The 22,573-nt window shown below is 57.2% G+C and overlaps 2 protein-coding genes across 2 annotated transcripts; both read right to left on the bottom strand.

Annotated features, from left to right (window-relative positions):
• Positions 1-1,631: 1,631 nt before the first annotated feature.
• Positions 1,632-4,584, bottom strand: LOC132478847 (forkhead box protein J1-like). The gene is made up of 2 exons (XM_060082294.1): positions 4,087-4,584; positions 1,632-2,399 (listed from the first exon to the last, which is right to left on the bottom strand). Exons 1-2 carry the CDS (start codon positions 4,582-4,584, stop codon positions 1,632-1,634), a joined length of 1,266 nt encoding a protein of 421 aa, XP_059938277.1.
• A 14,646-nt stretch (positions 4,585-19,230) lies between these two features.
• LOC132479077 (forkhead box protein J1-like) lies at positions 19,231-22,182 on the bottom strand. The gene is made up of 2 exons (XM_060082639.1): positions 21,685-22,182; positions 19,231-19,998 (listed from the first exon to the last, which is right to left on the bottom strand). Exons 1-2 carry the CDS (start codon positions 22,180-22,182, stop codon positions 19,231-19,233), a joined length of 1,266 nt encoding a protein of 421 aa, XP_059938622.1.
• Between the last annotated feature and the right edge of the window lie 391 nt (positions 22,183-22,573).

Consider the following 22,573-nt stretch of genomic DNA (forward strand, 5'->3'; position numbering starts at 1 on the left):
CTGTGCCTCAGTTTCCCCATCAGAACTCTGGTACGTTGATTCCGCACAGGCTGGAGCTGTAGGGTCTAGGCACCCTGTCTTCCGTCTGCCCTGATGGCCTCCCTCAGCCCCAACCTGCATTGGAGGGAAGGCCCTGGGCGGGGTGAATGAACCCCAGGGTGGCAAGTGGGGCCCCAGGGGCTGGGGCCCTCTGACCTCACACCCTGTCCCTTCAGGAAGGGACCAAGGGAGGGAGGAGCTGGAGACAGGCCCAGGCGAGGACCGCAGGTGAGTCTGGGCAGGCCCTCAACTTGGGCGAGGTGGGGAACGTGAGCCGAGCCCTGGGCAAGAACGGCCTTTGTGAGGGAGTCCCCAGGGCCAGGGAGGGGGCTGGGCCTCCTTTGCCGCCTGCTCCTCGGGGCTGTGGGTACAGTCTCCCCATTGCACATATAGAGGTGCCGAGGCCCTGGCTGCAGGGGACCCCCGAGGGCCGCCTCTCAGCCCCTTTCTCTCTGGGCACCCAGAGATCATGAGGAGTGCATCAGGGGACACTCTGCAGGCCTTTGGTGCCCCCCATCTTCCTCCCAGCCATTCCCCCTTGGGCCGTGGCCTCCCCAAAACTGGCCCATGCTTTTCCCCAGAGAAAGTTGCAAGCAGGTCCATTTTGAGACTTTTTAAAACTTTATTTTTAAAACTGTTTTTATTGTAAATAACTTTCTATGAAAAAGGTTAAAATGCCCGACGGGTTAGGAGAGTGGATGTGGGATGCAGCCCAGGGCGTTTATGGTGGAGCAAGACACTCCCCTGCAGGAGTGCAAGCAAGGGCACGGGGCCATCCCCCCATTCCTGGTCCCAGTGGTTCTAGCAAGCACTGCGTCCCTCCCAGTTAAGCCTCAGCTATAGCTACACTCACTACATTAGTCTGTCTGTCCCCTTTCCCTCTGCAGCTTGGCTGCCCCAGCCCCTAACCCCCAGATCCCCATCTCCCCGCTGCTCTCAGCCTCAAGTTGGGCTCAAAGATTAGGGACACATACCCTCTGCCCCACCTCTAGGGATGAAGCCAGAAGATCCCAGAGGCCTTAGAAAATCTCCTGGTTCCACCCGGCACCCCGGCCTCCTTTCTGTCTCCTCTCTCTTCCCCCCTCCGCCTAGCTCCTCCTCACAGACTGCCGGGAGAGGCCTCTTGGGTGTTAATTTGCAGTCACCTAATCAGCATGTGTTGTACCTGGGAACTTGCTCTGGATAGAGACCTGGGGAGGAGAGCAGGAGAGAGAGAAGCTTCAGAAGCTAAGGTGTTCGGGGCGGGCCCCGTACTGATGTTTCCAGCTTGGCCAGGGCCCCTCCAAGCCGCAGCTCTCATAGTGCAGGGCCCTTAGCGTGTCTCTGGGGCAGGGCGGAAGTGGATCCATGAAACACTGTGTGTATGGGGGGCTGGGGAGCGGAGGCAGCAATTTTGGTCCTGGGCCCCAATTCTCAGCCTGCTGGACTAGAATCTGAGGATGGCCTGGGCTGGGGGCCGTGTGGCCTGGTGGGGTGACCTGGCCCAGCCCCTGCCTGGGCGGTAGGGTGTCCATGGGCCTGCACTGGTGGGGAGGGGGGCAGTCTGGGCCCAGACTTCGGTGCTGTCTGGAGGTGGGGCAGGGCCTGGCTTCTTACAAGAAGGCGCCCAGGCTGGCCCAGTCATGCAGGTCAGAGGCCAGTGTGGCATCCCCGGCCTCAAAGAGGGGCTCGGGGGGCAGGGAGCTACGGGTGCTCTCGTCCCAGGGGTGCTCCAGGAAGGATGTGGCCAGCAAGGTCTCATCGAAGTCCAGGCTGTCGGTAGCCTGCTCCACTGGAGGCCCCCAGGTAACAGGGCAGTCGATGTGGTGGCCATGGATGGTGAGGTCCACGTCCCCGTGGGAGGCAGGGCTCAGCGGCGGGATCAGCTCCGAGGTCTCCAGCGTGCCCAGCTCCCCGTCCAGCGTGCCAGCGTCCAAGATGGCCTCCCAGTCAAAGTTGCCCTTGAGGGGTTCCAGCTCACCCTGCTCCTCCGGGGTCAGCAGCAGGGGGCTGGAGGGCCGCGGGACCTTGGCCTCCTGCTTGGGCAGCGGCTGTTGACGCTTACGCCCCAGCCTGCCCTCGCCTGCACCCCAGCCCGCCTCCCCAGTGGCCTCCTCGAACTCCCGCAGCAGCTGCTGGGCCTCGGTGCTCACGGTCAGTGGCCCGGCCCATGGGGCGGCGCTGGGCTCTGGCGCGGCCTGGCGGGCAAAGGCCGGGTGGATGTGGACTGGGGGCAGCCGCCGCTTCTTCAAGGCCCCACTCAGCAGCCGCTCGGCGTACTGGGGGTCGATGCGCCAGAAGCCCCCCTTGCCTGGCTCGTCCTTCTCCCGGGGCATCTTGATGAAGCCCTTCTTCAGGGACAGGTTGTGGCGGATGGAGTTCTGGACACAGGGAGATAGGAGAGAAGGAAGACAGCTGGGAGAGTGGGTGGGGTCAGTGATGGGGGGCTCCTAGCGCCACTGCCAGTCCCACCACCACCTTCTCTCCGATGGGGGCAGGGGAGACAGAGGCGCTGCTCCGAGCGGGAGGCTCTGGGACACCAGCCACGGGGCACCAGGAGCTGGGAGTGCTGTCGGGGGCTTTTGTTCCCTTTTGCCAGGATATCTGCCTGCTCAGTCATCCGAGCCCTGAGCCGCAGGGTGGCTCTCAGTGCCAGCCTGTCCTGCCCTCCCTCCCTTACCCCGCTGCTTGCGGCCTCTGGTCAAAGGCCTTGGCTCCCCCAGGTCCTGGACGGCCATCTCCCTCTGCCTGGGCCTGGCTGGCCTTCTCTGTTTGTGAAATGAGTGAGTGGGTGTGAGGGGGTGTGTGTGGCGGGGGGGATGAAGTGTGGGAGGATCTGATGACTTTCCTTGTTTCTAGAGCCGGCTGCTGGCCTGGGCCCTCACCCACCATGTCCCCCTCCTCCCACCCCAGGCTCTGAGGCCTCAGTTGATTATTACCCAGCCAAGAGCATAGCGCTCATTCCTGGGGCCTCTCAGGCTTGGGGTGGGGTGGGGGGTGGTGGAGGGTCTCTGCTTTCTCACCAAGGTTACAAATGGTACCTGCTCCAGGGTCAGGGCCCAAGCAAACGTGGAATAGCTGTGATCACAGGAACTCTGATCCTGTGACCTGTGCCACAGGGAAGGATCTGTGCATCCTCAGGGTCTCTGTCCCCAAGTAGCCCCTGATCCTGATGGTCGAAGAGGCTCAGGGCAGTGTGTGCCCAGCCTGAATCACCATCCTGCCTTGTTCACGCCTGGGTGCACAGTCCAAACCACGCTGGGGCACAGGGGTCTGGGGCCTGGTGGGTGGGGCCGGCAGGTGAGTAGTGCCCCCTGGCAAGACTGGGAGATTTACATGGTGGTCTGGGCCCCTTGGCTGCTCTGTGCCAGGTTCCGGAGACTTGGAACATGAAGCCAGTGTGGGAGGAAAGAGCCCCTGTGGAAAGCACGTGGCTGAGGTAATTGTCCCCCCAGGGAGGTTGATGAGAAGAGGGGGAGGAGTGTAGGCAGGAAACTAGGGAGGGCTTGGGGTGGGGGCTGGCACGGCAGCTTTCGGAAGGCCCCGGAGCCCTTCCACTGGGACACAGATGGCCTTCACACCCTGCAGCACGCCCCTCTCCCCTCCCAGAGCCCCTCCAGCCAACTGAAAGCAGGCGGGATGCAGAGCCTGGCAGGAACGATGCTCTGCCTCCAGTCAGGCCCTGACAAACTGACCTTGAGGAGGGTAGTGTCGAGGAATTCCAGGACTTGGGACAAAAATGTGTCCCTCAGTCCATCAACCTACCCTGGGGGGCTGTGTCCACGCATAGTTCAGCCCTGGTCTTTGGGCTGAGCCTGCCGGATGAGTGACAAGTTCTTTCCACTTGAACCTCTAGGTCGGCACCCCTACAGCCCTCTGAACATCCTCCCTCCTCGGTCTCTGAAGTCAAAGGGGCAGCAGTCCAAGCACTGGGCTCCCTTGAGGTCCTTCCTGGACGGCCTTCCTCTCTCGGGGCCCTGGCCGTACCGCGCCTACTTGGCCTGCGGATCTGGGATGTGAGTCCAGTCCGCGCGGGCATGGGGAGGGAGGGAGGGAGTGCCTCCCTACCTGCCAGGTGGGATCAGCGTGGCGGAAGTAACAGAAACTGTCCGTGATCCACTTGTAGATGGCCGACAGGGTGATCTTGGTGGCCTTGCTGGCCTGCATGGCCATGCAGATGAGCGTGGCATACGAGTAGGGCGGCTTCACGTGCGGGTTGGTGGCGTAGTCCACGTCGTCGGGAGGCGAGGCCTGCAGCCCCGAGGGGGCGCTCCGCGGCGTGCACAAGGACGTGGGCTTGCCGGGTGTGTGCGGCTGCCCCAGGCAGGCGGGGTCCGCCGCCAGGGGAGACCCCGGCTCGGCCGAGCCTGACAGCTCGTGGTAGCCGTGGGGGTCGGTGTCCGCCGAAGGCAGGGCGGGGACCTCGGCGTTGAGAAAGGAGAAGTCCTGCAGCCACTGCAGGCTGGTCAGGCTGTCATTCAGGGCGTTGGACTCCTCCAGGCCGCCTTCCGGTCCGGCCTCCTCCGCTGCCCCTGCTCCCGAGACGCGTAGCCAGCTCTCCGCCATATCTGCGGGGACTCTCCGAGGGGGCTGTCAACATCCACGAGCCGAGCCGAGGGTGGCCGCCGAGCTCTCCGGCCCGCTGACTCCCGCGGCTTCAGTTACGCAGCCTCCCGGAAGCGGGCTTCCATCCCGCGATCCGGGGGTAGCCTCCTCCAAACGGAGTGTGGTGCCTGCGGGGACCAGAGCGGGAACTGAGCCCTCTTTCCCCACCCCCGAGGGGAGAGTGTGGGCGAGGGGGGAGGCTCTTACTAAAATCCTTCCTGCAGCTGGGGAGGATCTTTTACTGCCGAGGTCTGGGAAACAGAAGGTGTGCCCGGGGGTCCGACCCACAGGGGGTTCGCCTCGCTCTTTTCCTCTTGGATCTTTTAGAGGAGACTTAATTAGCCAAACGAGGGAAGAGTGTAGGGGCATGCGAGACCACCCCTTTCTCCCTCAAAGCGGGGAATTAACCCCCCTCTCTCCGTCCACAACCAATGGAAATGGGGCGAGAGAGTCCAGGAGGGCAGTACGACGGGTCGGGGGGCGGGGGAGGTCGTCTGATCTTTGAAAAGGGATATTAGGATGGGGATCAAGGGGAAGGAAGGAAACAATACAGAGAGTTATAAGGGGGTGGGAAGTGAGTGTCCCCCAAACGCCTCTGATGTCAGTCCCCGGGCCCACCACTTCCGTCGGGGACGGATGGGAGAGCGGGCTGGTACTGACGCCCTCCCTTCCCACGGCCTGCAGCCCTCCCCGTCCCTTACCTGGCTCAGAGCGCAGCCCGGGCCAAAGGAAGGTTCTCAAAGAAATTCCTCCCACCGCCCACCCTCACCGCGGCTCTCTGCTCCCAGCTCGAGGGCCCAGCCAGCAATCCTCGTCGCCACTCACGCCCGACGGCGCCTCTCTGAAAGCCAGCGGCCGGGGACCGGCACTCAGTAGCCGCTCGCAAGGCGTCTCCTGCTGCCGTGGCGACGCCCCGCCCATATAAACAGCTTCCGCTTCTGCCATTGGCCAGGGCATCTCCAAAGAGACCGCGCGCTCTTAACCGCTCTCTCACGCGGTAACTCTCTTCCAGCTCCCTCCTGCCGCCCTCTCCCGCGCGCGACCCAGCCCCCTACCCGCCACCGCGTCCCGGCCCCGCGCATTCCCGCCCGAGGGCCCCGCGCAGGGCTCGGAGAGGCGCGCGGCTTGGCGCTCCCACAGAGGCCCCGGGGCCCTCGGCGAGCAGTTCGCCGCGGGAACCGTCCTCCGCCCCACCCCCTTCCCATCTGGGCTGCTCAGAGGTGGCGACGGCTCCTGGGACGCAGCCCGTGGCGCGGGGGCCAGGGCTGGGTGCATGCTTGGGGCTTTCCTTTCCTCTCCTCTGGGCTGCGAGTGGCACTTGCTCACGTTTCTGCGGCCTGCCCCGGTCTCCCGACCGAGTGTCGTCTTGGTGCCCGCAAGCAGGTCTGACTCTCCGATGCCACCTGCCGCTCAGGTCCGCAGAAACCGCAGCCCCGGTCGCAGGCACCCCAAGGCGGCTAGGGTAATCCAGTGTTTCCCGGTAAGCGCTCCCTCCCCGCCCTGTCCTCAGCAAGATTCCCAGAAGCTGACATTCCAGAGGCTTCTTCGCAAGTGCTCTCCCTCCTTTCCAGATAGCCGAGGAAACAGAGCCGCTGGGTGAAACCCAGGAAAGCCGTGGACTTGCCAAATTCTTTGACTGGGGTCATTTGCCCCATTAATTTCACCAGCCTTTAAGTGACGGACTAACGGTGGACTGTGGTCCTTCCTCCTCCCCTCCCCCAGCCTCCCTCCAGTCACCAGCTTTCCTGCTCTTCAATTACTGAGGAGCTGCAGTTGGAAGTTCTCTGGTTGAAGGGGGTGGGTGGAGGTGAGGGCTCCTTATCAGGCCTCTGCGCAGGAGCTGTGCCCGGGGGATGGTACACCAGCTCCCACCCAGAAACATGTCTTTCCCTCTACCCCTTGCCCTCTCTCACTCCTCCATGTCCAGCTTGTCTTGAGTCAAAGTTTTTTTTTTCTTCCCAAGTATTTATTGTTTTATTTTAATTTTTATTTAATTTTTATTTTTTTATTAGTTTCTGCTTTATAACAAAGTGAATCAGTCATACATATACCTCTGTTCCCACATCCCTTCCCTCATGCACCTCCCTCCCTCCCACCCTCCCCATCCCACCCCTCCAGGCGGTCACAAAGCACCGAGCTGATCTCCCTGTGCTCTGCGGCTGCTTCCCACTATCTATCTACCTTACGTTTGGTAGTGTATATATGTCCATGCCTCTCTTTCGCTTTGTCACAGCTTACCCTTCCCCCTCCCCATATCCTCAAGTCCATTCTCAAGTAGGTCTGTGACTTTATTCCTGTTTTACCCCTAGGTTCTTCATGACATTTTTTTAAAATTCCATATATATGTGTTAGCATACAGTATTTGTCTTTCTCTTTCTGACTTACTTCACTCTGTATGACAGACTCTAGGTCTATCCACCTCATTACAAAGAGCTCAGTTTCGTTTCTTTTTATGGCTGAGTAATATTCCATTGTATATATGTGCCACATCTTCTTTATCCATTCATCCGATGATGGACACTTAGGTTGTTTCCATCTCCGGGCTATTGTGAATAGAGCTGCAATGAACATTCTGGTACATGCCTCTTTTTGAATTATGGTTTTCTCAGGGTATATGCCTAGTGGTGGGATTGCTGGGTCATATGGTAGTTGGATTTTTAGTCTTTTAAGGAACCTCCATACTGTTCTCCATAGTGGCTGTACCAATTCACATTCCCACCAGCAGTGCAAGAGTGTTCCCTTTTCTCCACACCCTCTCCAGCATTTATTGTTTCTAGATTTCTTGATGATGGCCATTCTGACTGGTGTGAGATGATATCTCATTGTAGTTTTGATTTGCATTTCTCTAATGATTAATGATGTTGAGCATTCTTTCATGTGTTTGTTGGCAGTCTGTATATCTTCTTTGGAGAAATGCCTATTTAAGTCTTCTGCCCAATTTTGGATTGGGTTGTTTGTTGTTTTGCTATTGAGCTGCATGAGCTGTTCTTAAATTTTGGAGATTAATCCTTTGTCAGTTGCTTCATTTGCAAATATTTTCTCCCATTCTGAGGGTTGTCTTTTGGTCTTGTTTATGGTTTCCTTTGCTGTGCAAGGGCTTTGAAGTTTCATTAGGTCCCATTTGTTTATCTTTGTTTTTATTTCCATTTCTCTAGGAGGTGGGTCCAAAAGGATCTTGCTGTGATTTATGTCATAGAGTGTTCTGCCTATGTTTTCCTCTAAGACTTTGATAGTTTCTGGCCTTACATTGAGGTCTTTAATCCATTTTGAGCTTATTTTTGTGTATGGTGTTAGGGAATGATCTAATCTCATACTTTTACATGTCCCTGTCCAGTTTTCCCAGCACCACTTATTGAATAGGCTGTCCTTTCTCCACTGTACATTCCTGCCTCCTTGATCAAAGATCAGTTGACCATATGTGCGTGGGTTTATCTCTGGGCTTTCTATCCTGTTCCATTGATCTATCTTTCTGGTTTTGTGCCAGTAAAACACTGTCTTGATTACTGTAGCTTTGTAGTGTAGTCTGAAGTCAGGGAGCCTGATTCCTCCAGCTCCGTTTTTCGTTCTCAAGATTGCTTTGGCTATTCGGAGTCTTTTGTTTTTCCAAACAAAGTTTGAAATGTTTTGTTCCAGTTCTGTGAAAAATGCCAGTGGAAGTTTGATAGGGATTGCATTGAACCTGTAGATTGCTTTGGGTAGTAGAGTCATTTTCACGATATCGATTCTTCCAATCCAGGAGCATGGTATATCTCTCCATCTATTTGTATCATCTTTAATTTCTTTCATCAGTGTCTTATAATTTTCTGCATACAGGTCTTTTGTCTCCTTAGGTAGGTTTATTCTTAGGTATTTTATTCTTTTTGTTGCAATGGTAAACGGGAGTGTTTTCTTGATTTCACTTTCAGATTCTTCATCATTAGTGTACGGGAATGCCAGAGATTTCTGTGCATTAATTTTGTATCCTGCTACTTTACCAAATACATTGATTAGCTCTAGTAGTTTTCTGGTAGCATCTTTAGGATTCTCTATGTCTAGTATCATGTCATCTGCAAACAGTGACAGCTTTACATCTTCTTTTCCAATTTGGATTCCTTTTATTTCCTTTTCTTCTCTGATTGCTGTGGGTGGGTGGAGGTGAGGGCTGCATATCAAGCCTCTGCGCAGGAGCTGTGCCCGGGGGATGGTACACCAGCCCCCACCCAGAAACATGTCTTTCCCTCTACCCCTTGCCCTCTCTCACTCCTCCATGTCCAGCTTGTCTTGAGTCAAAGTTTTTTTTTCTTCCCAAGTATTTATTGTTTTTATTTTTATTTTTATTTTTTTATTAGTTTCTGCTTTATAACAAAGTGAATCAGTCATACATATACATCTGTTCCCACACCCCTTCCCTCATGCATCTCCCTCCCTCCCACCCTCCCCATCCCACCCCTCCAGGCGGTCACAAAGCACCGAGCTGATCTCCCTGTGCTCTGCGGCTGCTTCCCACTATCTATCTACCTTACGTTTGGTAGTGTATATATGTCCATGCCTCTCTTTCGCCTTTTCACAGCTTACCCTTGGTTGAGAGTCCACCTGCCGATGCAGGGGACATGGGTTCGTGCCCCGGTCCGGGAAGATCCCACATGCCACGGAGCGGCTTGGCCCATGAGCCGTGGCCGGTGAGCCGGTGCGTCCGGAGCCTGTGCTCTGCAACGGGAGAGGCCACAACAGTGAGAGGCCCACGTACCACAAAAAACAAAACAAAACAAAACAATACCATTTGTATTTCCACTAATAAACTCAAATTATCTTTGCTTTTTCCCATCACACGCCCCAGAGCCTTTTCACAGAATTGTCACTGGTCCCCTGGCCACTATCCTGCCGCCTGAGTGATACTCCATCAGATTCCTTGGAGGCCCGTCTACCTAGCACGGCCTCGTGATTCTAATAGGCTCACCACCTACAATGGTCAACTCAGAGTTCCTCCCTTTGTGAACCTTGCAGAACAATCTCAGAACATACCATCGCCCCCCCCCCCCCCCCCCCCCGCCGCACCGCATTGGTCTTGGGGCCAAAGAAGACCCAGAGGCTTCTTAGGGGAAGAGGTGCTGGAATGACACAGGTGCTTTCTCAGCATCACTCCCACAAGGGTGATGAGAGCAGCGAGGATGGGGACCTGAGCCATACTTGCCACCAGCTGGGGCTCCTGGCAGAGCACCTTTGGGCCTGGGGAGGGTGGACCATGGGATGCTCCCCGGGCTCCCTCCTTGTGGGCCCTCCGTGAGGGGAGTGGCATCCGTGTGGGGAGGGAAACAGCGTGGAGAGGGAGACCGAGTGCCTGAGAAGCTGTCCTGACGGCCAAGCCAGCCTGAGGCACCTCAGTCATAGGATGGAACTTTGAACTTACAGCTGAGCGTGGTGAGGTCTGTTGATTCCACGGGAACTACCACAGTGGATGCTCCTGTCATTAACCTGACATTAACCCGACAGATGCTTCCAGAGAGTTCCCCAGCTCTTTATTACCAGTGTGACGCTAACAGCAGAACCCGAGAAACCTTTTACCAAGAGAGCAGATGCACTTTCCTTCTCCCGTAAGAGCCCTTGAGACCTCGGGGTGAGGCTACGATGCGACCCTCAACTCCCTCTCCCGGCAGCCGCCACTGTCATTCGGTTTCATGTCTGGCCTGAACGGTGAAGCCAGTTTAATCTGAGAATGGCTGGCTCCCGAGATCACTGTAAAGAAGCCCAGGCATTGTTTTCCTTCCAGGTGTCGCTCCCCTGCCGCCATCCCAGAGTGGAATAAACATCCACCAGCAGGTTGGCCCGAAGGAGTTAGGGAGAGGAGGAAGCACAAGGCCTGGGGTCAGTTTCCAACAGCATGGGAGGCTGAAACAATTCCCAGGAGCTCTCTCTGCCAAACTCGGGGGTTGGTGGGCGGCCACTGCGGGGAGGCAGGAGCCTAGATTCCTCTCTTGAAGCCCAGTGAGCGGCTGGCCGGCACCGCTGCCCCAGACTCAGGGCGGAGTGAGGGCAGAGATGGCATCTTCCCCAACTAGTGACCAAAACAAATCCTGCCTGTAACCTTTGCCACAGAAGCATCCCCGCTTTTGTGGAACAGGGATTAATCTAGTCTCACATATATTTTTTTTTCCTGGAAAATTTCAGCATATTAAATACAGGCTCTTGCCAGTTAGGAATGGAAGCCTCAGCGAGGGCCCCTCGGATGTGCGCGTGCCCAGCAAGCTTGGGGTTGGGTGTGGGTGAACATGAACTTTCACACGAAGTCTGGATAACCTAAATGAGTTTCAAAATAAACAAACTGGACAGACAGACGTACATTTGGCAAAAAGACATGAGAAACCAATGGACAGACAGAAGCCAGGTAAAGAGTGGGAAGGCAGGAAGTGAAGTGTACCCTGGACCTCAGCCGCTCTGGCCCAGGCCTGGCTGGGTCAACGCTAAGTGGAAAGGCTGGCGAGCCCCTGGGAAGGCTGTGGGAGGTGTCTCTGGGGATTACGGCTTCCTCCCCCACAAGCCTGCATGGGGCCAGAGGGGTGAGGACCTGGGTCTTTTGCAAGCTGATGGAGAGTGGCAACCACAGGAGTTTGTGTCCCTCCAGCACCTGTAGCCACGTTGCCAAGGGAGTAAAGCACTGGACCCACGATGGGACGTGGCTGTCCTGAAGCTTAAACATGTCCAGGGCATGTTTAAGAGATTACAAACCATGCAACATGAAGGCAGTCTCTGCCGTGAACCCAGAAGGGGCAATTTCGCCCTAGTCCACCGGGCAAGACGTGGCTTTAGAGCCATGGTTGGTGAAGCCCTTGGTGAGCATGGAGCAGGGGGACATCAGTGCCCAGAGTGTGACTGACAGGTGGGCTCCTCCTGAGAACTCATCCCGGATTCAGTTTAGTGTCATGAGAAGGAATAAGGGGCACGTTGATGGCCCTGATTGAATTTACAGAGTTAGGGCTCCAGGGAGAAGAGTCACCCTCGACCCCTGATCGTTCCTTTGGGATCCAAATCTAGGGAGCACAAGGCAACTGGTGGTCGCCCAGGGCTCACTGGGTCACAGAGCTAGTCTATAAAATGCAGCCTTTGAAATTCCTCTCTGATCCTAACTAACCACTCTCCTCTGAGGGGCTACAGGTTTCCTTTTCAAGGACTCAGGCTCTCTTTCCAAGACCTTATCACAGACGCCGTGTCTGCCTTAAACTGCCTGTTGATGGAAACGAGACCAGGCCCCCTGCCATGGGATCTGCAAGATCATGATGGAGAGGACGCGGTCAGGTCAAATTGGAAGGCTTGGGAGGTATTTTTGTGCCTTTCTCCATGCCCAAATAGTTTCGCTTAGAGCAGAGTCGCTCGTTGCCCAAGGACTCTCCCGAGGCCGCCTCACTTCCTTTCAGCAACTGGCTCCCAGCACCTTAGCAAAGCCCATGCCTTCTTGCAGGAACTGCAGGGCAGGAGATGGGTGTCCCAGGGTGAGAGCAGGGGTGCGAGCAGGGGAGCGTCTCCCACCAAGTTCATGTTCAGCAGACTGCCACTCACCGGGTAAGCAGACCGCAGAGCACAGCTTATTGTCCAGTGCTTTCATGCTGGCGATGTCAAAGTCATTGTTATTGTCACACTCCATACCTAGAAATGCGAATGTCCTCTGGCCTGTAACGGAGTTAAGGCAGTTAGAGAGGACCTGGCTGTGTTTTTCTCTGCTTTGCTGTCCTTAAAATAAAAATCTTAAGGATGGAGACAAAAAACATCAAATCATATGTTAAAAAAATAAATAATTAAAATTAAAAACAAGAATTAAGTGGGTAGAGTGGACAATAAAGGAAACTGTGTGGGTACGTTTGTGTTCTCGCTCTGTTCTGCTCTGTTTCCTTAACTGGCCCCTTTCCAGCCTTCGTTCCTGGGAAATCAGACCCTGGGGAGGTCTGTGGGATTCGGACACGCAGACCCGGGCCCACAGTAGAGCTAAGCCAGGCTGGAAGAGCTAGGAGAGCCACGGGGGAAGTGACCCCGGACTCCGGCCTGTGTCTGTCGGTGCACGTGGGGTGTGTTTATGACCACAAGGCTCTGCGAAATGACTAATACATAAAATGGCAATTAAAGCTCTTTGGTCCCGTAATTTTGCACCTCAAATCAAAGAATCGCATTGTTCACAAAATTACGATTTATTTTCTTTGAGACTTAATTTGCTATTCTGAGGATGTTTTAAGGGGCTGACCAGAAACCTACAGTCGTGTAAGATGGGAAGGGGACAGTTTTAGATGTTATTTTTTCAAGCACCCCACTCGGTTTTTCTTCCTTGGTGAAAGGGAGAGGAAGAAACATACATCTACTGCGTACGGCATGTCAGGTGGAAACCACATATGGAATGTCAGGCGGAAACCACGTACTGCCCTGTGCCTTTTAGAAGCAAATATTCTACTGGGGACGGCAATCACAATGGAGATCTCGGAGCCTTGTGCCCTGAAGACATCAACCGAGGGGAGGTAGTGCCCAACCCCGGCTTGGTTGGCGTGTGCGTGCGGCAGAGGCACAGCCTGGGCGACCACCCCTCCTCCGGCACTACTTGGCCAGGAGAGAGAGTGGTCATGTGCGCATGCACACCCCTGCACACCACACCGCCCCCCAAGCAACTGCCATGGCCAAAGCAGAGGTGACTAGTGTGACATCTGCATCCAGGCTGGGATCCAGGTTTGCTCTGGAGGTTGCCCTTCTGTGGAGGCACCTCAGAGGAGCAGAGGGAAGAGACACCGGTTCCTGGGACGCCTGGTCCTACACTCCCAGGTGGGACTCCCAGGTCACCTCCCCACCCCCACTTCCTTGCTCTATATGTAGGTTGTTCCTTCACTTCTCGGCTTACTAAAAACCAAATTCTTCCGACTGAAGATATGATTGACCTTATTTACAAAACAGAAATAGAGTCACAGGTGTAGAAAACAAACTTATGGTTATGGCGGGGGGCAAGGGAGGGGAGGGATAAATTGGGAGATTGGGATTGACATATACACACTACTATATATAAAATAGATACCTAATAAGGACCTGCTGTAGAGCACAGGGGACTCTACTCAGTACCCTGTAATGGCCTATATGGGCAAAGAATCTAAAAAAAGAGTGGATATATGTATATGTATAATAGATTCACGTTGCTGTACAGCAGAAACTAACACAACATTGTAAACCAACTCTTCCAATTAAAAAAAATATCTACTTGAGGCCTGAATGATGGTAAAGAGACTCGTGCCAATAGCCTACAAACACTAGTGTACGCTGAGCTGCTAACGTCTCTTCACCTCACCTTTGCTGTGCCGCCAGGGCTGTGATCCTTCTGCTACTGTAACATCAGCCGTTTTCTTCACTAAAGCAGGAAAACCTACTGCCTAACAGTCGGTTCCCCCAAGGGGAGGAAGCTGTTCTCCTGCTGCAGATGAACTTTGGGGCTGCTAGAGCAGTTCTGTGAGACTCAGCTGAGAAGCTGAAGCAGGAAGGAAGGTGATGGCAGTTGCCCAAGAAGCTTCAGGATCTACTCAACGTAGGTGGAGAACTCCATGTATCTACTGCAGCCTTGGCTCAGAGGCCCAGAAAGAGCCAGGAAGGCTGCTGAGGTCCTCAGATACCCTGCTTGCTTTGATATTCCATCAAGAAGACGACCTTTCCCCAAAGCCACACCCTTGAGCAGTGCCACCAAGTCACACCAGTGCCCCTTTCTGTACCCTTCAGAGAATACCCGGGAAAGAAATATAATAAAAGGGAGCAAAAGACCAGGTCTTTTACCATCTTCTTGTGTGGGTGATCCGTCCTCTTCTTCTAGAACATCATTCCCCTAGGACAGAAGGAAGGCACTGTGAGTCCATAAAGCAGTGAAATGAGTCTACTGATTGTCAGAAGACAGAACTAATCACCCTCATGGTATCCATACATTTCCTGTCCGTGTGAGATGGCTGGGAGGCCCAGCAGAGGCAGATTTTGCTTGGCGAGGCAGGATCGGCCCGTAGGGACCAGGTCTGAGACACATTACAGGGGGACCAGGTCTGAGGCACCTTACAGAGGGACCCTGGGACTGTCAGGAATAGCCTTGGTAATAGTTTAGCTCACACTGTTTCTCTCAGGTGGAAATCAAAGTTGCCAAATGAAAAAGCAAACCGTGAGATCATAAAACTTTCAGAAACCCTTTAGGATCCCCAATCCCATCCAGATACTCCTTTGAGAACATCTGGCTCAAGAGAAAGTTGTAGAGTCCCCACTGGGAGCTGGGCATTCCATATACTTCAGGCACACCTCCGTCAGAGCACTTCTCACGCTGAGTTATAACTCTGATTCCTCCATCAGATGGAGCTCCGGAATGGATGGGATGGGTGGATTGGGGGTGTGGGCAGGCAAAAGCCATGTCACTCGGTCTTTGTGTCCCCCAGTGCCAGGAAGATGTGAGATGCCTGTGCCAGGTAAATACTAAGTGAATTGGAGGACAAACGCCCTCTCAAGGGTCTGGCCTGGAAGACTTCCCTCTGGAACTCACCCCACGCCTATTACGCTGAGACCAGCACCCTCTGCTAACCGGACAGTCCCTCTGCTCTGCACCCTGCCTCTAACAGATCCAAGTGCACCACCTTGGAAGGCTTCTTCCAGAAGAGCCCCCATCCTATTTGCATCCTGTGCCAGCGCCGGCAGTCCCTCTGACCGGGGAGGGGCACCAGCGTCCACCTTGCTCTTACCTCTGCATCCTGCTCTTCGGCGGTGGCGACGAGGCCCGCAAAGTTGCAGTCTGGAGACGCCGTTGGCGTCACCTGCAAAGGAGCAACAAAAGTCAAGGTGCAGATGCCACCGGCTCTCCTACCCAGCTCGCCTGGCAGCAAACCCAAACCAAGTCCTCAGGACAGAAGTGGTGCCACATGGAAGATCACATCTGAGGGAGTCTTTGATTCAACAACCCGGTACCGTGTTTTCCAGGGCTCCCCTCCCGAGCACTGGGGGGCTTTGCCGATCTCCCTGGCAGGCCCTGGACTGAGCTCCTTGGGACTCGAGTACAGAGCAGAGCAGAGCGGCGAGGGCGATCCCATGCTCCTCTCTTACATCTCCTTCTTCTGAGGGCGTCCTGCTGGCGGCCCGGGGGCAGGGGAGAGCCTCCCCGTCCTCTTCCATGCCAGGGGCAATGTAGGAGCCGGACATGGAGGAGACGGTGTCGGTGCTGATCTGGGAGGACACCATGGACATGACCTTCCTTCTTCAAGTCTGGGTCCCCAGTATGTTGAGGGGGGCAGAGGCGGGGAGAAGAGTGTTTCCTGCCCTCAGCTCAGCTCTTCAGGAGGCCTGGCGCATTTGCTTCAGGCCAGCATGGAATCCCATCCCGGGGGCCTTGCCGTCACTGGAGCTGGGGGTGGCCTGTCCCGTGGGCAGACGGCGAGGGTCCCCAAACACTGAGTTCCTGAACATTGCCCCTCATCCCTTTCCTGGCTGGCGATACATGGGGGAGGGAGGATAGGGAAGAGGTGGAAAGTGAGGAGACAGAAAGCTGGCTTCTTGCTTTGGGAAGGGACTGTACCACACCTGAGGCTGAAGTGGCTGAAGGGCTTCTCACCTCAAAAGTGGAGATCAAAGGAAATGCGAAACCTGCCCAGAGAGCTTGAGTCATGGGCTCAAAGCCACACAGGGCAAAAGAGAAAGGACAACTCAGTGCCACATGGGGTCCTGGATTGGGATGCTGGAATGGAGAGGAGCATTACTGGGGTGATCTGCAAGATGTGAAGGGGGTCTGCGGTTACATGGGATTACCAGGTCAGTGTTCATTTCCTGATTGTGATGGTGGTACTGGGATTATGGAGGCGTGTCCTTGTTCTAAGGAAACACACACTAAAGTATCTAGTGCTAATGGGGCAGCCTGTCTGCAACTTACTGTTAAGGGCGCAAAATATATATTGACTGGGATTACATTGAATCTCTAAATAAATACGGAGTCACTGAATGTTTTTTGAAAAAGCCACCCAGCCAAGGGCCGGGGCAGGGATGAATAGGAGGGACAGGATCCACTCACGCTTCCCGCCCCCTCCACCGCCAACCCCCAAACGCTGCCTGCTGAAAGGGTGTGTGAAGCCCTGTGTTCTGGCCGCTTCGGAGCCCCCTCTTAGCTTTGGCTGCTCATTGGCAGCATCCATGGACCCTTAAAAGTGCCAGTGTTTGGGTCCCAGCCCCAGAGACGCTAGTGCCAAGCATAGGGATTTTCAGGAGCTCCTGGGGATTCTTCCTGGCAGCCAGAAGCTTCTTCAGCCTTTCCTTACCTGGCAGGCAGTTCTGCCAGCCCCTGACCTTGCCCCTCTTCCCCCAGCATGGGCCCAGGCAGAGGGTGAGGAGGGGGGACAGTGACCGGCCCCACCTGTCAATCCAGGGTGTACCCCTTTTGGCGGGGGCTGGAGGCTGAGCCTGGGGACCAGTGGAGAGGCTGGAGCCCCCATGTTCCCCCAGTGCTGGGGAGCGTGGGGAGGAAGGCCAGAGGGTGGTGGGGAGAGGGAGGGAGTCGTTGCTTAGGGGGTGAAGGGAGTCTCAGAGGGAGGTTGGGGCAGCCTCCTCAGCAAGCGGTGGGAAGGGGATGGGCTGCCTCCTGAGCTCTGTAAGGCCCCAACCCGGCTGGCCCTGCAGTGGGCGCACCCTTCTGAAATATTTGGAATAATTAGCAAGGGAAAGCAGCAAGTTGGCGGGGGAATGCCAGGGTGTTCTGGAGCCAGCCTCCAGTGCAAGGAAAGAAAGGGTCTTCAGGAGAAAGGGGCCCGTGGAGGCTGGGCAGGATTGTGTAGGACAGTGCCCGTTTGTGTGTGTGTGTGTGTGTGTGTGTGTGTGTGTGTGTGTCTGTGCGCACGTGCACGTGAGTGCTGGGGGAAGGGGCTGTGCACCACAATGGCGTGCTGGCGGGGCCAGGTGCGGGCTCGGGGGAGAGATGGGTTCCCGGCAAAGCTGGGGTGAGGGGGTTGAAAGGTGCCTGCTGAGTGTCACATATTTGCTGTGCCTCAGTTTCCCCATCAGAACTCTGGTACGTTGATTCCGCACAGGCTGGAGCTGTAGGGTCTAGGCACCCTGTCTTCCGTCTGCCCTGATGGCCTCCCTCAGCCCCAACCTGCATTGGAGGGAAGGCCCTGGGCGGGGTGAATGAACCCCAGGGTGGCAAGTGGGGCCCCAGGGGCTGGGGCCCTCTGACCTCACACCCTGTCCCTTCAGGAAGGGACCAAGGGAGGGAGGAGCTGGAGACAGGCCCAGGCGAGGACTGCAGGTGAGTCTGGGCAGGCCCTCAACTTGGGCGAGGTGGGGAACGTGAGCCGAGCCCTAGGCAAGAACGGCCTTTGTGAGGGAGTCCCCAGGGCCAGGGAGGGGGCTGGGCCTCCTTTGCCGCCTGCTCCTAGGGGCTGTGGGTACAGTCTCCCCATTGCACATATAGAGGTGCCGAGGCCCTGGCTGCAGGGGACCCCCGAGGGCCGCCTCTCACCCCCTTTCTCTCTGGGCACCCAGAGATCATGAGGAGTGCATCAGGGGACACTCTGCAGGCCTTTGGTGCCCCCCATCTTCCTCCCAGCCATTCCCCCTTGGGCCGTGGCCTCCCCAAAACTGGCCCATGCTTTTCCCCAGAGAAAGTTGCAAGCAGGTCCATTTTGAGACTTTTTAAAACTTTATTTTTAAAACTGTTTTTATTGTAAATAACTTTCTATGAAAAAGGTTAAAATGCCCGACGGGTTAGGAGAGTGGATGTGGGATGCAGGCCAGGGCGTTTATGGTGGAGCAAGACACTCCCCTGCAGGAGTGCAAGCAAGGGCACGGGGCCATCCCCCCATTCCTGGTCCCAGTGGTTCTAGCAAGCACTGCGTCCCTCCCAGTTAAGCCTCAGCTATAGCTACACTCACTACATTAGTCTGTCTGTGCCCTTTCCCTCTGCAGCTTGGCTGCCCCAGCCCCTAACCCCCAGATCCCCATCTCCCCGCTGCTCTCAGCCTCAAGTTGGGCTCAAAGATTAGGGACACATACCCTCTGCCCCACCTCTAGGGATGAAGCCAGAAGATCCCAGAGGCCTTAGAAAATCTCCTGGTTCCACCCGGCACCCCGGCCTCCTTTCTGTCTCCTCTCTCTTCCCCCCTCCGCCTAGCTCCTCCTCACAGACTGCCGGGAGAGGCCTCTTGGGTGTTAATTTGCAGTCACCTAATCAGCATGTGTTGTACCTGGGAACTTGCTCTGGATAGAGACCTGGGGAGGAGAGCAGGAGAGAGAGAAGCTTCAGAAGCTAAGGTGTTCGGGGCGGGCCCCGTACTGATGTTTCCAGCTTGGCCAGGGCCCCTCCAAGCCGCAGCTCTCATAGTGCAGGGCCCTTAGCGTGTCTCTGGGGCAGGGAAGAAGTGGATCCATGAAACACTGTGTGTATGGGGGGCTGGGGAGCGGAGGCAGCAATTTTGGTCCTGGGCCCCAATTCTCAGCCTGCTGGACTAGAATCTGAGGATGGCCTGGGCTGGGGGCCGTGTGGCCTGGTGGGGTGACCTGGCCCAGCCCCTGCCTGGGCGGTAGGGTGTCCATGGGCCTGCACTGGCGGGGAGGGGGGCAGTCTGGGCCCAGACTTCGGTGCTGTCTGGAGGTGGGGCAGGGCCTGGCTTCTTACAAGAAGGCGCCCAGGCTGGCCCAGTCATGCAGGTCAGAGGCCAGTGTGGCATCCCCGGCCTCAAAGAGGGGCTCGGGGGGCAGGGAGCTACGGGTGCTCTCGTCCCAGGGGTGCTCCAGGAAGGATGTGGCCAGGAAGGTCTCATCGAAGTCCAGGCTGTCGGTAGCCTGCTCCACTGGAGGCCCCCAGGTAACAGGGCAGTCGATGTGGTGGCCGTGGATGGTGAGGTCCACGTCCCCGTGGGAGGCAGGGCTCAGCGGCGGGATCAGCTCCGAGGTCTCCAGCGTGCCCAGCTCCCCGTCCAGCGTGCCAGCGTCCAAGATGGCCTCCCAGTCAAAGTTGCCCTTGAGGGGTTCCAGCTCACCCTGCTCCTCCGGGGTCAGCAGCAGGGGGCTGGAGGGCCGCGGGACCTTGGCCTCCTGCTTGGGCAGCGGCTGTTGATGCTTACGCCCCAGCCTGCCCTCGCCTGCACCCCAGCCCGCCTCCCCAGTGGCCTCCTCGAACTCCCACAGCAGCTGCTGGGCCTCGGTGCTCACGGTCAGTGGCCCGGCCCATGGGGCGGCGCTGGGCTCTGGCGCGGCCTGGCGGGCAAAGGCCGGGTGGATGTGGACTGGGGGCAGCCGCCGCTTCTTCAAGGCCCCACTCAGCAGCCGCTCGGCGTACTGGGGGTCGATGCGCCAGAAGCCCCCCTTGCCTGGCTCGTCCTTCTCCCGGGGCATCTTGATGAAGCCCTTCTTCAGGGACAGGTTGTGGCGGATGGAGTTCTGGACACAGGGAGATAGGAGAGAAGGAAGACAGCTGGGAGAGTGGGTGGGGTCAGTGATGGGGGGCTCCTAGCGCCACTGCCAGTCCCACCACCACCTTCTCTCCGATGGGGGCAGGGGAGACAGAGGCGCTGCTCCGAGCGGGAGGCTCTGGGACACCAGCCACGGGGCACCAGGAGCTGGGAGTGCTGTTGGGGGCTTTTGTTCACTTTTGCCAGGATATCTGCCTGCTCAGTCATCCGAGCCCTGAGCCGCAGGGTGGCTCTCAGTGCCAGCCTGTCCTGCCCTCCCTCCCTTACCCCGCTGCTTGCGGCCTCTGCTCAAAGGCCTTGGCTCCCCCAGGTCCTGGACGGCCATCTCCCTCTGCCTGGGCCTGGCTGGCCTTCTCTGTTTGTGAAATGAGTGAGTGGGTGTGAGGGGGTGTGTGTGGCGGGGGGATGAAGTGTGGGAGGATCTGATGACTTTCCTTGATTCTAGAGCCGGCTGCTGGCCTGGGCCCTCACCCACCATGTCCCCCTCCTCCCACCCCAGGCTCTGAGGCCTCAGTTGATTATTACCCAGCCAAGAGCATAGCGCTCATTCCTGGGGCCTCTCAGGCTTGGGGTGGGGTGGGGGGTGGTGGAGGGTCTCTGCTTTCTCACCAAGGTTACAAATGGTACCTGCCCCAGGGTCAGGGCCCAAGCAAACGTGGAATAGCTGTGATCACAGGAACTCTGATCCTGTGACCTGTGCCACAGGGAAGGATCTGTGCATCCTCAGGGTCTCTGTCCCCAAGTAGCCCCTGATCCTGATGGTCGAAGAGGCTCAGGGCAGTGTGTGCCCAGCCTGAATCACCATCCTGCCTTGTTCACGCCTGGGTGCACAGTCCAAACCACGCTGGGGCACAGGGGTCTGGGGCCTGGTGGGTGGGGCCGGCAGGTGAGTAGTGCCCCCTGGCAAGACTGGGAGGTTTACATGGTGGTCTGGGCCCCTTGGCTGCTCTGTGCCAGGTTCCGGAGACTTGGAACATGAAGCCAGTGTGGGAGGAAAGAGCCCCTGTGGAAAGCACGTGGCTGAGGTAATTGTCCCCCCAGGGAGGTTGATGAGAAGAGGGGGAGGAGTGTAGGCAGGAAACTAGGGAGGGCTTGGGGTGGGGGCTGGCACGGCAGCTTTCGGAAGGCCCCGGAGCCCTTCCACTGGGACACAGATGGCCTTCACACCCTGCAGCACGCCCCTCTCCCCTCCCAGAGCCCCTCCAGCCAACTGAAAGCAGGCGGGATGCAGAGCCTGGCAGGAACGATGCTCTGCCTCCAGTCAGGCCCTGACAAACTGACCTTGAGGAGGGTAGTGTCGAGGAATTCCAGGACTTGGGACAAAAATGTGTCCCTCAGTCCATCAACCTACCCTGGGGGGCTGTGTCCACGCATAGTTCAGCCCTGGTCTTTGGGCTGAGCCTGCCGGATGAGTGACAAGTTCTTTCCACTTGAACCTCTAGGTCGGCACCCCTACAGCCCTCTGAACATCCTCGCTCCTCCGTCTCTGAAGTCAAAGGGGCAGCAGTCCAAGCACTGGGCTCCCTTGAGGTCCTTCCTGGACGGCCTTCCTCTCTCGGGGCCCTGGCCGTACCGCGCCTACTTGGCCTGCGGATCTGGGATGTGAGTCCAGTCCGCGCGGGCATGGGGAGGGAGGGAGGGAGTGCCTCCCTACCTGCCAGGTGGGATCAGCGTGGCGGAAGTAACAGAAACTGTCCGTGATCCACTTGTAGATGGCCGACAGGGTGATCTTGGTGGCCTTGCTGGCCTGCATGGCCATGCAGATGAGCGTGGCATACGAGTAGGGCGGCTTCACGTGCGGGTTGGTGGCGTAGTCCACGTCGTCGGGAGGCGAGGCCTGCAGCCCCGAGGGGGCGCTCCGCGGCGTGCACAAGGACGTGGGCTTGCCGGGTGTGTGCGGCTGCCCCAGGCAGGCGGGGTCCGCCGCCAGGGGAGACCCCGGCTCGGCCGAGCCTGACAGCTCGTGGTAGCCGTGGGGGTCGGTGTCCGCCGAAGGCAGGGCGGGGACCTTGGCGTTGAGAAAGGAGAAGTCCTGCAGCCACTGCAGGCTGGTCAGGCTGTCATTCAGGGCGTTGGACTCCTCCAGGCCGCCTTCCGGTCCGGCCTCCTCCGCTGCCCCTGCTCCCGAGACGCGTAGCCAGCTCTCCGCCATATCTGCGGGGACTCTCCGAAGGGGCTGTCAACATCCACGAGCCGAGCCGAGGGTGGCCGCCGAGCTCTCCGGCCCGCTGACTCCCGCCGCTTCAGTTACGCAGCCTCCCGGAAGCGGGCTTCCATCCCGCGATCCGGGGGTAGCCTCCTCCAAACGGAGTGTGGTGCCTGCGGGGACCAGAGCGGGAACTGAGCCCTCTTTCCCCACCCACGAGGGGAGAGTGTGGGCGAGGGGGGAGGCTCTTACTAAAATCCTTCCTGCAGCTGGGGAGGATCTTTTACTGCCGAGGTCTGGGAAACAGAAGGTGTGCCCGGGGGTCCGACCCACAGGGGGTTCGCCTCGCTCTTTTCCTCTTGGATCTTTTAGAGGAGACTTAATTAGCCAAACGAGG

Source organism: Mesoplodon densirostris, chromosome 18 (assembly GCF_025265405.1).
Source record: "Mesoplodon densirostris isolate mMesDen1 chromosome 18, mMesDen1 primary haplotype, whole genome shotgun sequence".
Taxonomy (NCBI): domain Eukaryota; kingdom Metazoa; phylum Chordata; class Mammalia; order Artiodactyla; family Ziphiidae; genus Mesoplodon; species Mesoplodon densirostris.